The sequence below is a fragment of the Manacus candei genome, unplaced genomic scaffold (assembly GCF_025592945.1).
Source record: "Manacus candei isolate 608988 ecotype Guabito, Panama unplaced genomic scaffold, ASM2559294v1 h1tg000011l, whole genome shotgun sequence".
NCBI lineage: Eukaryota > Metazoa > Chordata > Aves > Passeriformes > Pipridae > Manacus > Manacus candei.
In genome coordinates this window covers 21,497,202-21,510,519 of record NW_026138059.1, presented here as the reverse complement: position 1 = coordinate 21,510,519, position 13,318 = coordinate 21,497,202, and the positions used below count along the sequence as shown (strand labels likewise).

The 13,318-nt window shown below is 36.3% G+C and overlaps 1 protein-coding gene across 3 annotated transcripts in view; it reads left to right on the top strand.

Annotated features, from left to right (window-relative positions):
• Positions 1 to 13,318, top strand: part of COL12A1 (collagen type XII alpha 1 chain) — a 104,846-nt gene that overhangs the window by 40,429 nt on the left and 51,099 nt on the right. For all 3 annotated transcript variants that reach the window (XM_051778002.1, XM_051778001.1, XM_051778003.1), the window contains 15 exons: positions 281 to 402; positions 2,995 to 3,144; positions 3,231 to 3,350; positions 3,895 to 4,059; positions 4,250 to 4,396; positions 5,011 to 5,150; positions 6,351 to 6,480; positions 7,506 to 7,651; positions 7,917 to 8,046; positions 8,842 to 8,981; positions 9,708 to 9,837; positions 12,041 to 12,180; positions 12,462 to 12,594; positions 12,695 to 12,721; positions 13,032 to 13,174. In XM_051778002.1, the coding sequence (XP_051633962.1) occupies positions 281 to 402; positions 2,995 to 3,144; positions 3,231 to 3,350; positions 3,895 to 4,059; positions 4,250 to 4,396; positions 5,011 to 5,150; positions 6,351 to 6,480; positions 7,506 to 7,651; positions 7,917 to 8,046; positions 8,842 to 8,981; positions 9,708 to 9,837; positions 12,041 to 12,180; positions 12,462 to 12,594; positions 12,695 to 12,721; positions 13,032 to 13,174 (1,963 nt within the window). The remainder of the gene's footprint in view (positions 1 to 280; positions 403 to 2,994; positions 3,145 to 3,230; positions 3,351 to 3,894; positions 4,060 to 4,249; positions 4,397 to 5,010; positions 5,151 to 6,350; positions 6,481 to 7,505; positions 7,652 to 7,916; positions 8,047 to 8,841; positions 8,982 to 9,707; positions 9,838 to 12,040; positions 12,181 to 12,461; positions 12,595 to 12,694; positions 12,722 to 13,031; positions 13,175 to 13,318) is intronic.

The following is a 13,318-nucleotide window of genomic DNA, read 5'->3' as shown; positions in this document are numbered from 1 at the left end:
TCCTAACCTGATCTCTGTCTGCCTGGACAATTTCTCTGTATTCTTCCCAGAATTAAATAACTTGAATGAGGAAGGCTATAAATTTAAGTACAGAGTGTAGAATCAGCTTTTAAATTTTGAAACTTCACTTTCTTGTGGAAGAGCTAGTGTTTGGGCTTCATGTTTTAGCACCTTCTTTTCCATGAGGGATTTTTTTTCTGTGAGAATTTATTAAGTGAAGTGTTTAGCATTTAACTAGCCAAATGACTTTACTTACAGTATACTTATTTAACTATTGCAGGGCAGGAACTACATATAAGGTAAATGTTTTTGGGATGTTTGAAGGAGGAGAGAGCAACCCCCTGATTGGACAAGAGATGACCACTCTTTCGGATACTACTTCGGAGCCATTTTTATCTAGAGGTAAACATGACTGATTTGAAGAAAAGGCAGTCTTGAATTTTGGATTAAAAAAGACCAAAAGTTTACTATGTTTCCTTATTGTTTTTCTAATGCACATACATATTTGTTTACAGGATTCAGTATATTCCCTACCCTGATGACATAAGCCCTGGTCTGAAAAGACCACTAAGCATACTGCAGTTCACAATTCTAGTCCTACGCACCCTTTAGATAATTTTATAAAGATGATAACGCAGGCAGCCCATGTTTTGCTGATTATTCAAAGCCATCTGCATTGCATTTTCAAGCCATCCACATCTGTGTCAAATCACATAAGGTCAAATGTGATTGTAGAGATCATGGCTCATATACAAGGGTGTTCACAGAAGCAGAACAAGGAATTTTAAGCAGATTGTTAGCCCTTTGCTTGTCCTTATATGGTGTCTTTTCCTTTCAAAACTAAGATGATATAATGAACAAAGATCTGGTAGTTGGGAATGTCACAGTGTTATTGTGTATTATTTAAGTTTATATTCAACATATCCATTCTTTAGTCTTTTGTTTTTCACTATAGAAGGAGGAGACTTAGTTCAGAAAGGCAATTGCAGAGTCTCTCCAGTATCTGTTTGGGAGTTATTCCCTGTGTAGCTAAATGTAGCTAAAGTTTCTGTGAATGTTATGATAGAAGCTCCCTTTGGTGTGGTTAGTGGGCCTCTGTGTGCTAATACTACTGGATGAGGAAAGTTTCAGGGGTCAGTCCTCCTTTATGGAAAACATAAAAAAGCAGGTCTTTGCTTCTTAATAGCCAAGTATAGAAGAATAAGTAAAGACTTTTCTCCTCTGCCTTTTCAAAGCTTGCATAACCATCAGAGAGAATTTGGTGGCAAGAAAGAACCTAACTGCAAAGTACTTTCAGAGTTAAATAAAGAAAAAAAGATTTCTGACAGCTGACAATATTCTTTTTGCTTAACCTCTTTTAGCCTTGTTTCCACACTGGGCTATGTAAAAAATATTCATCTTGTATAACTTTATTGACAGCAATTTTAGAAAATTCTTAATTAATTGCTGTCCCACTCAGTCTAATACTAGAGGGTAAAACTGAGAAAAACTACAAAACAGTCCATCGGTTACATTAAAGCTTTAATAAGTCTAGCAGAAAAAAAAAATGTTCTAACACTGGTTTATTATTTTTCATTATAGCAGCTCTCATTTCTGTCTTCAGTGTTATATTCTTTAAGCTAATTAGTTTTACTAATGCATGTATTTGAGTCATGGTTAATGTGAAAAATAAATTTATATCTCGGACTGTGAATGTAGTAGTAAATTATATATTAATAGGGGGAGAAAAATCACCCTAGATCTGGTACCATTGCTAGAATTTTCCATGTGGGGAACTGTAGTAGTTGGAAGAAATCTAAAAGTCAAAATAGTTTAACACTTATATTGTACATGAAGCTAACTTTAACTTCCATATTGAAGCTATGCATGCAATGTTTTGAGCTAACATGGTTTTACTTAAACCCTACTCCCAACTGATTTTATTGTCCTGATTAAGACTAGATCTATATTTTCTATGCAGAAGAGGATCATGCTTTTAACCCCCAGGTACATGGAATAGTTATATTCATGAGTCTACAGTGTTGGATCAATTCTGTGGAACATATATGAAATCACAATATCTTTCAACTGTGATGAGTGTGGCTGATTTTTCTCAATGGGATTTCTTCCATATAAAGACGAGAAGCTCTGATGGCAGGAAGCCAGAAAATTTGCAGCTGGTAACACAATCTACAGGAAAAGAGAGAGAAAGATTTTTTTTTTTGCAAATGGCTGTGGATAAAATTATTGTGTCTTTCTGTTTTGTATAAATATTTTGTGATTTTTTTGTGATGAAAACAATATTATGCATATTTTATTCTGTAATTTGTAAACTGAAGATATGTGAAATAACTTCCTACCTTTCTAGAATATTGCGGCTTTATATGAATGTTTGTTTTTGTTCCCTCTGTATCTCTTGACCTGTGTTTATGTTTGTGTGTCTTCTTTGAATTGAGCTCTTTCTTTCTTGTACATGTAAACTTTAATACCATCTGTATTACTATGTCTTTTTATCCCAAAATTGAGAAATACTATTTATTTGAAAGTGGTTGTAATATATGCTATTAATTCCACTATTACATAGTTGAAAATTAAGTAGTAGTAGTTTTGCTATGCATGACAGACTAAAATACTATAAATTTGTAAATTTGTATCTGATAATACTCACTGCCGTGTCAGTGATTAGTTTAGTAGTCTTGTACAAAACTTCTGAAATCAGGTTATCAACCATCTTTAAAGACCGAAACAGATAATGACATGACAATAGAGAACACTGGCCTTGACATTTGCAAAGGCTTATTTATAAAAGGAAACATACATGAAGAAATTTAGACAGTTTTTGCCATGGAACCAGTGACTAGTGTGAATAACGTTCACAAATAGGTCATACTTGACAGAGTGCCAGTGAATAAAACTAGAGCTATTTTGGAAGCTAACTCATGACATATGTCATCTAAAAGGATGGGGAAAGAAAACTATCATGCTAAGGCTATATTTTTCTGGTTGACATGGCAGGTTTAGAATGTAGAACCAGAGCAGAAGCTGATATTGTGCTGCTGGTGGATGGCTCATGGAGTATTGGGCGGCCAAATTTTAAAACCATCAGGAACTTCATTGCCCGCATTGTTGAAGTTTTTGATATTGGTCCTGACAAAGTACAGATTGGTAAGTTCTCATATGCTGGAGTGAAAATAAAGCATAACTGCTACACAGACACATAATAACTGAGGAAATTATGGCTTTTTTTCCAGGTCTTTCACAGTATAGTGGTGATCCCAGGACAGAATGGAATCTCAATGCTTACCGAACCAAACAGTCTTTATTAGAGGCTGTAGCCAACTTACCATACAAAGGAGGCAATACTCTAACAGGTATGTCACATTGCCAGGATTTTCCTTAAGCTCCAATAAAAATGATTCTAGTAGCTTACCCCAATATTGTTCAGGGAACTCAAATGTGTCCAAGATGGAAGAGACTTACAGTTCAATGCAGTATGTTTGGGAGAGAACAGGTGTAGCATAGGCTTATAAACTCAGAGGAAGTCTGGAAAAATGTGATAAAAGAGAGCTTGGATGATGAAGAGTTTATGTTACTATTGAGCATATGAGAAGATGAAAAGTCATCATGTCAGGGTTCGGATGAAGACAACCAGGACCCAGAAGGAAAGCTAGAAGAGATCAGATAGGAGGGTGCGTAAAAGTTAAGAGGTTAGAGACTTTGAGAAGGCTTAAATAATATCAATTGCTGGTAAGTCTGGATGATGGACTGCAATTAGATTACAAATACTTCGAGAAGGAAGTAAGTTGTGGAATTATGTTGTCAGAGTGAAATCACTAGGATAAAATAATCTCTTTTACCATAACTACTATATGGAAATAGGTTATAGTGATGGTTACTTTCTTTGTATCATGCTAGGAATGGCCTTGGATTTCATCTTAAAAAACAACTTCAAGCAAAATGCAGGCTTAAGGCCCAGAGCTCGCAAAATTGGTGTTCTCATCACTGATGGCAAATCACAGGATGATGTAGTCACACCTTCAAGAAAACTCAGAGATGAGGGAGTGGAACTCTATGCAATTGGTAAGTACTATATGAAGAAATGGCCTGCAACAGCCTCCTTCTGCCCATCTGCTAAATTCACAGAGAAGTGATCACACACTTAAGTACCTGAAAGGGTATTCAAAGAATGTGTTTAGGGACTTAAGTTCATGGTATTGTGCCTCATGGCCATAATTTCTAACAAGCTTTGTTTTCATGTCTTATCTGTAAGGTATTAAAAATGCAGATGAAAATGAACTGAAGCAGATTGCAACAGATCCAGATGACATCCATGCTTATAACGTTGCAGATTTCTCCTTCCTGGCTAACATTGTTGATGACGTAACCACGAATCTGTGTAACAGTGTGAAAGGTCCAGGTACATCACATTTTCAGTCTATTTCATCCTTTATCCATTTACATGTTTGCACTACCAATTCCTTTTTATTACTTCTTGGGAACACTATGTAGTCCTGGGCTGTTTTTTCAGCTGCTGGTGTGAGGAAGTTGTGCAGACCACCTGGACTACCCTGCAGGGATTCTTCCTTTCCTTTCAACAATGACTGTGTTATGCCTAACACAGCATGACATGGCTGGATGTGCCTTCTTTCTTTCCCAGAATTATGAAGCATGTTTCTTGGTGTGTCAGCTTTTTGCCATTGTGGCAGGTTCCTTGATGATACTCCTCCAATGAGGATAATTTCAACAGCCCTGCTTTTTTCAAGTGTTTATGTCTGACAACCCAAAAGCAAAGCTGAGCGTGGAAAAACAGTAATGTTAGCTGATGGTTCTCCAGTGAAACGCTGGTGTTGAAGGTGGAATAGGAATTACAGGGAGCTTGTTTGGTCTTGAGAGTGTGATGGTGAGCTATCTCTTCATGAAGTCGTAATTCCTGAGAAAACAGAAACATAAGCAACTACTTAAAATGTTTTTTCTTTCTTCCTGATGATATAAGATGAAAGAATATTTTTTTTAATTTGCTTCTGCTTATAGGTGATTTGCCACCTCCCTCTAACCTAGTCATTTCAGAGGTGACGCCTCGTTCTTTCAGACTGAGATGGAGTCCACCTCCTGAGAGTGTTGATAGATACAGAGTTGAATATTACCCTACCTCTGGAGGAAGTCCTAAACAGGTTAGTTCATCTTTGACATTGTCCATAATAACCTTGGTCTTCCACATCATGGTAGTATCATTCTGTAATTTGTGCTGTGTATAATATAACAATAAATGAAAAAAAGGCTCCCAAGGTCAAGAATATAATGCCTTGGTAAATGATACAAAAAATTACAAAAAATAGGAGCATAAATATAACTTTGGTTGCTTTAATACCATGAATCAAGGAATAAAATGTACCTCTTCAAAACACTTGACTGCTATTTCTAGTAATTCCTTTCTGTTCCTGTTCCATTGTCATATATTGGTTTAAATATGTCTATACCAGCAATTTTCTGGCCATAATGCAATAAACTTTCTTGTTGATAGAAAAAAAGACAGTAGGTGATAAAGGTGTGCTTAAATTAACACTGTGTGATGGTACTTTGAATCTGTGCCTAAGTATGTATTCTAAACTGTTTAATGCACAGGATCAGACTTATCTTGTGGTTATTACTTCTCTACACAAAGAGTCAGTGACTCACAACCATTGATTGTAGGTAATCTGAATTGCTCATCGCTCTCTTCAACCAGGCAGAGTAGTATTTAGGAGAATGAAGTATTTGGGAGAATGAAGTTAGGCACCTCTGTGTACCTAACTCTGAACTTTTCATCTCTGAATGTTGTTTTTAAACTCAGGAGATTCATGGGGACTCTTTACTCATGGAGAGTTTAATCTTAGTAAATCATGACCTCAGGATTTGGCGTTTGATTAAAGTTGGAGCTGTCAATACAGCGTACACTGACTTTACAGCTTGACTGCTTCCTGGCATTTCTGTTCTTCAAGGTGTTGCCATGTGCTGTAACCATCTAGATTATCCTGGGTGTTTGAAACCTTTTCTCCAAAAGTGGTAACATATGTCCCTGGCACTTTCTTTATGCTGTTTACTAATATAGAAGTGTAAACCATGCGTGAAAGTAGAATGCACAGTAAGTGATGCTAAATATATCCAGATCCATTTGAGACAAGTGTCTGTATGAGACTTACCTACAGCTTGGTTTGCAAAAATATTGCTATACGGTCAGAAAAAAATACATAGAAGATTAAGACCATACTTTATTTAGTTCCTTACCATTGATTTCTGAAGAGTTTCACAAGGAATGATTGTTTTTCTTAGAGATAAGATTGCAAATATATTTGTTGTACAAATGTTGTTAACATTGCTTCTCTTTTATCTAGTTTTATGTGAGTAGGATGGAAACAACAACAGTTCTGAAAGATCTGCAGCCTGAAACAGAATATGTTGTTAATGTGTTCTCTGTGGTAGAAGATGAAAGCAGTGAACCTCTGATCGGCAGGGAAACAACTTGTAAGTTACAAATGGATCTTGAATAACATGTTAACAGCCAGTTTGGCACCTGGGGAAATATCCAGTAGAACTTTTAGCACTATGGGTTTTCTTCTTAGCAGAAACAAAATTTTTAATTTGAATGACTAAACTGTGTTGTGTTACACAGGTTGTTCAGATCTTGTCTGGAAAACTTCAGCAAAGTGAAACTGCAGTATGGTATAAAATGTTTGTCTCGTCTTCTTTCCAAACTCATAAAGCATGGCTGTACAAAACTAGAACAATAGACATGAATTATAAGACAGAGTTTAAAAATTACTGAAATCTGATCATATACAAATGTATACTCCTGTATTTTTATGCTAGGTAATTAATTCCTGCTACTATCAGACAATACCATAGAAATGATTTCTAATTAGCAAAAAGCCAATTCAACAGTTATGCCACTTCTATGAGTTATAACTTAGCCATGTTTCTACTATGAGTTGTCTACATGATTGATTTTAGATATATTTATGCTGAATGCAACACTGGGTGACTTTTCTGCCTCTTTAATAACATTGATTGTTTGCTGTTCATTTGACTTTGTTTTGTGTTAGGCTTGTCATACACCCTTAAAATATTTGCATAATTTTTATGAAGTCTGCTGTAGTTTTCCATGTTTATTTAATAATTAGAGAAATACGGAAAACAAGAAGAAAGGACAAAATATCCTTTTTGTAAAGATCCCAAACCAGTTGTGTTGTTTCATATTGGAGCATTCATGTGAGTTAATGTTGCTGATTAGAATATTAAAGTGTCCGAGTGTAAACTTGTAAGAGTTTTAGCTGTGTATATAGCAAATCTGTAGCCTCATTCAAAATGGAGTGACCATTATCTCATTCTTAAAGTAAGAACTACTTAAAAAGCCAGTGCTTGCAGATCGCCTTTCTACTACCCATAATGTACACTAATAGCCATGTGCAATACTCTCAGTGGTACTACCTGTGATATAAAATATGAAAAAGGTGAAATAAATAAATTAATATATATTTTTTATTTGACAGTGCCAATCTCCTCAGTTAGAAACTTGAATGTTTATGATATTGGATCAACCTACATGCGAGTGAGGTGGGAACCTCTGAATGGAGCTACTGGTTATTTGTTAACATATGAACCTGTGAATGCCACAGTCCCAGCCACAGAGAAAGAGGTGAGAGAATTTGTCTTCACTTCCTGTACTCTACCAGAAATAAATTAAGAAAAACTGTTAGATTATCATAATAGTCAAAAGACTGGCATGTACTTTTGAAGTGCAGTGAACTTACAAAGATATTGTATACAATGACATCAGTCAGGAAGCTGTAAATATACTGTGAATCTCACAAACAAAATTCCCTTGAAATTAAATCACTGCTTGCTTTTCTGCCATTGCTTTCTTCAGTTTTAAAACATGGTGTGTTACTTTTCATGTGCAGATGCGTGTTGGACCATCAGTGAATGAGGTGCAGCTGGTAGATCTCATCCCCAACACTGAGTACACTTTAATAGCTTACGTATTGTTTGGTGATATCACCAGTGACCCACTCACCACCCAGGAAGTGACGTGTATGGACATCTTGATTTTTACTTTGTTATTGCTTCAGCAACATTTAATTTTATTTCATGCAACAGTTTTTATATATTGTTTTGTTTAGAAGACCATCTTAACCATGTTTTATGCATTTGCTCACACTCATTCATTTCCCAAAAATCTCAAGGCAATTTCAATGCAAAGGGTCCAACTATTAAAACAGGAACAAAACAATTTTTCGTTGAATAATGAAGGAAGTTGGCTTGAAAATCTTGTGGTCATAGTGTTTTAAAAGGTCTCAATTTTGGTTGCATTAACTTAGAAACCTTGTTCCCAAATTCAGACATTCTCTGAAGTGTAGAAAATAACAAAGAAACATTCCATATCAAGAAAAAAATTGATCTAAATATGGCTTCCTTTTTTATAACTTTCCTTAAATATTTCCTATTGGTGAAGGCATGTTTCTGGGCTAGATGCATGCAGTATGCTTATTTGTATGTCCTTAAAAATGTTAAACTCTTAACCATACATGAAAAGTGGCTATTGTCACCAAAAGTTATGATTTTAAACACTAATACTTCTAAAAGTATTGTGCTCATAATTTACCAAGGTAAAGCTACACACTTTATAGCTATATTGTTCATTACTGGGACAATAATCTCCTAAATGGAGCTAAATTGTCTCATCTAATGGCAAGGATGATGAACTTCTTAGAAAGTGAATGCCTCCATTTCAATAAAAGATACGAAAAGCATTTACTCGCATCTGTAAGAGACCTATACCTCTGCCATGAATAGTATTTTCACTTACTACTGTCATTATTTTTACAGTACCTTTGCCTGGACCCAGAGGCTTAACAATTCAGGATGTTACTCACAGCAGCATGAATGTCCGTTGGGATGCTGCCCCAGGGAAAGTTCAAAAATACATCCTAAGATACAAAATAGCTGATGACCCTGATGTAAAGGAGGTAAATTCTTGAAAGTACTAAGAAAGAGTTTTATTTCAAGGAGTTAGGTTACTAACATAGCAGTAAGAGTAGTATTATAACCCACCACCAAGAGTAAAGAACATCAGTTCATGGTGATTGCAGTCAGGAAAGGGTATTGATTTCTTGGAAATGGAATAAGCACGAGATGGATTTCTTTGGGTACTCCCTTCTTCCTCCTCCTCCAGAGAGAAGGACTGGAGAATTTTCCTGTGCTTTGGTAAACAGCCATTTCTGCTGTCTGGTTAAGTGTCATCTTGCCAAGGTCTAAGAACAGCTTACAATTAAGAGGACAGGATTGTGGAATAAAGGTATGTTAGCCCCTTTGCCGACTGTCAGAACATGTGTGAGCGTTGTTAGAGATGTCTTGTAGTTAGGTACAAGCTTTCCTTGTCTGTGCTGCTTGACATGAGTCAGCTCTTGGAGGATTAAACGTGTTTTTATAAGGAAATGAGAATTTTCTTAAGTTTTAGTCTGCATCCTTGTTTCCAAAAGAATGAAGCCGTGAATGATCCACAAGTCTTGCATGTATCTGATATAATATGCTTTGCAAGGAAATTAGTAGCTAGCACTCAATATTCAGGTGTAAATTTAGGGGTAAATGGCAAAACATAGTGCAGAATACTTTTCCTTTTTCAGTACAGGAATTTCTGCCTTTGAATCAAATGCAGAGTAAGAGCAATTTACAATTCTTATTTTTATTCTTAGGTGGAAATTGACAGACTCAAAACCAGCACTACTCTCTCTGACCTTTCCTCCCAAACAGTGTACAATGTACACGTTGTTGCTGTGTATGATGAAGGAGAATCCCAGCCAACAAAAGCAGAAGCTGTCACTCGTAAGCATTCTTATTCATCATTATTGTGATTGGTTTTGCTTTATGTTCTGTTAAAGTGGTACATGTTGCAATATGCTATGTGGAGCTGTCATTTAATCTGAGAAAAATTTTACTTGCATTTGTAGCATTATTTTCAATTTAACAACCCCAGGAATCTTAGATTCCGGTGTCACTGCAGTAAACACTGAGACTGCAGTCTGCAGAGAGGTGACAGAGCAACTCAAGCACAACTATTTCTGTTTAGAGGCTGAAGGAGAAGTGTAGTGTAGAATGGGTAAGAAAATATGAAGACAGAGGAAAGGTTTAGCAAATCTATGCAGGAATCTAGGAAAGTGAGTAGGAAGCTGGGCCATATGCTAGAGGATTAGAGAGACATGATCTTGCTTCTGATCCAAGAGAGTTTTTGCGTCATGAAATGCGAAATCCGTCTCTACTTCTAGAGAATCATCAAGGCAGTATTTGAGTACCTGTGCTGGTTTAAAAGTAAACAGGTGGGACAAATGAACCCATCTCAATGAGATTACATGTCAGAATTACAATTCACTAAAGATTACAATAAATACAATTATCCAGAAAAAAATTGGTTTTAACCCCCCAAAGACAGGTGTATAACCCGGCACCCTGGACAAGAACAGAACGGTGTTTTTAGCCCCTGTGCTGAGCACCACAGGACCTCCTGGCTGTAAACTAACAGGAAAGGAAAACCTGTTGGTCCAGATGATGGTCACGGTTCTGTTAAGTAATGATCGCAGACTTGTTGAGAGTGGCAATCACAGTCCTCTTGTTGAAGTTTTGGTGCTCCTCTGTATCTGACGAGTGGTACTAGAAGTCCCAAAACCATTATACATGCTCAAGCTCAGGTGGGAATGCCCAGGACCTCCACCAGGATGGAGAGTTTCACAATGGGTGATTTAACTCTGTGAATCATGGGATATTTTTGGAATCTTTGATGATCAAGGTGTTGCAGCTCCCTATTATGCCAGTCATTGTGGACTATTAACAGAGATGATCCCTCAGGCTGGGTGTGAAGGTGTTAATGCTTTTCCAAAGGGGAGTTATTGCAGCTGAGTCATTTGTGTGAAGGCAAAGAAACGCTCCCCTGCCTTGTAGGGTTTTTTTTAACATCCAACTTGGAGCCTGAGATGTCAGGTGTACCCTGGGCAGCTGCTGCAAACAATTCATTTATTAACAGTCCATCAGAAATTACACAGAGGGTCTAGAATACACAGTTTTGGTTATACCTGCATAGTGATAAACTGGTCCCAGCCCCTGTCACTAGGACAGTACCTCAACAAATAGAGGCAAGGAAATGGAGTTGCACAAACTCTAAGAGCTGATTTCCATACAACAGAAGTGACAGACTAAAAGGAGAAAGTGGGTGTCAAAAAAGCTCTCATCCTGATCTAGGCTTATGATTTAAGAAGGTAGTTAACCAGAAGAGCTACAACAGAAATGAGCAATGTTATCTTATCACAGCCCCTCAATCTGATATAAAAAGAAGAGAAAAAACATTCCTACGATCTCTTTTTTTCTTCTGAATTTTTTGTAGTTTTATATATTTAAAAATGTTTGTGAGATTTTGTGCTTGCTGTTGGGATAGTCTTTTTTCTATAGCTGTGGTTTTGTGTGAATGTGTGTGTAAGGAAAGAAGAGGAAAACTCTGCCAAAGAAATTATTTTTAGTTTAATTCTCTGGTTTTACCTGTTTCTGTATTTCTTCCCAGTGGCTATATTATATTTAGCTTTCTTAACCTACAGTTAACCTCTGTGAATTCTTTCGAAGTAAGTGGTGTAATTCAGTCACGTCTTATTTAGCTTATATAAGAATTTTAAGATTTGGGAGACAGTCATGCAGGAGATTGAGCTCTGTCTATGGGAGTTAATAATCACTCCTAGCTCCAAAACGTAAGAGCTAGGACTTCAGTTGTTGTGAGTAGGCATGTGAGTTGTGATCTCTGCTGAGGTCAGTAGAGCTGCGTCTGTTTTATCCGGTGATGTGACCTCATGGTGTGACCTTATGAAGGATGAAGGACAATTTGCTTAGTGTAGGTAGGATGGGTTATATGTAGTCATTAGAAGCATGGTAACTGAGAGATGAATCTCCTACATAATTTTCTAAATTCTTTGTCTGAGTAATTGCTTTGTTTAACTGTATTTATTTTGTAGTTACATTTTGTGGAATACTTTTTCTTTTCTCATAATAGAGCCTGTGCCAGCACCAGTCAATCTGAGAATCACAGATGTAACCACAAATAGTTTTAGAGGTACTTGGGATCATGGAGCTCCAGATGTCTCTCTATATAGAATAACCTGGGGACCCTATGGAAGATCAGAAAAACAGGAGGTAAGAATTAGACAGCCACCATAAGCTTCCATGGGCAGTTTCTCAGAGAGTATATTTTTAAAATCAGAAATGTAATTGATAAATGGCCTATAAATTGCAAGCCCTCCTGTTGTGTGCAATGGAAATTCAGTCAGAAGGTGTAGAACACATACTTACAACCACTTGCAGTGATGTTACTGAGTAAAAAGTTACTCAGTTATATCCCACTTTCTGTTTGTCTGTTTTGTTTGTTCTGTTTTTGTTTATTTATTTTTTTCCTTTTTTTTTAATTTCTCCACAAGACTATCTTAAATGGGGATGACAATAGTTTGGTCTTTGAAAATTTGAATCCAGACACATTATATGATATCTCAGTTACTGCCATCTATCCTGATGAATCAGAAAGTGATGAGCTCATTGGCAGTGAACGGACATGTAAGTAAATAAAGGGATTCTGCATGTTGTTATTCATGATTATTAAAACAGAAAGCATATACATACAAGAATTCTGAAAATTCTTTCTACTTTTTTCTAGTACCCTTGGTACCTATCACAACACAAGGTAAGAATCTGAATTTCCTGGTATTGTACTATTAAGAAAAACCCATAGCTATCTTTTTCTAAACTGTGACAAATGTTGACATTAAAAAGCTGAGATCATTTAATAAATATTATTGTGTATTTGGAAGAATACTAAACACTAGATTACCACATGTTTATTATTTTACAAACATTACAGTTTATGTTCTCTTGTACTTAATACATTCTACTCTTGATCAGGCAGTCATGCAGCCCTAACAGTATGAATGAAGTATTTGTCCCTAATTTTTGGTGAATAACATATTTATTCTTTTCTTTATTGCACTTCTTAGCCCCAAAGAGTGGCCCAAGAAACCTTCAGGTGTACAATGCAACTTCACATAGTTTGACTGTGAAATGGGATCCTGCCAGTGGTCGAGTGCAGAGATACAGGATCATTTACCAACCTATCAGTGGGGATGGCCCTGAACAGTCGGTAACTGATTTTGTAGTGCTATAGTTTTTCAACCTTAAATACAACCTTCTGCAAATCCATTAGAATAATTTCTTTTCAAAGCACAACATTGTATATTTTAATCACTTTTTAGGTGAAAATTTCTATTTATAGTGAAACAGTACA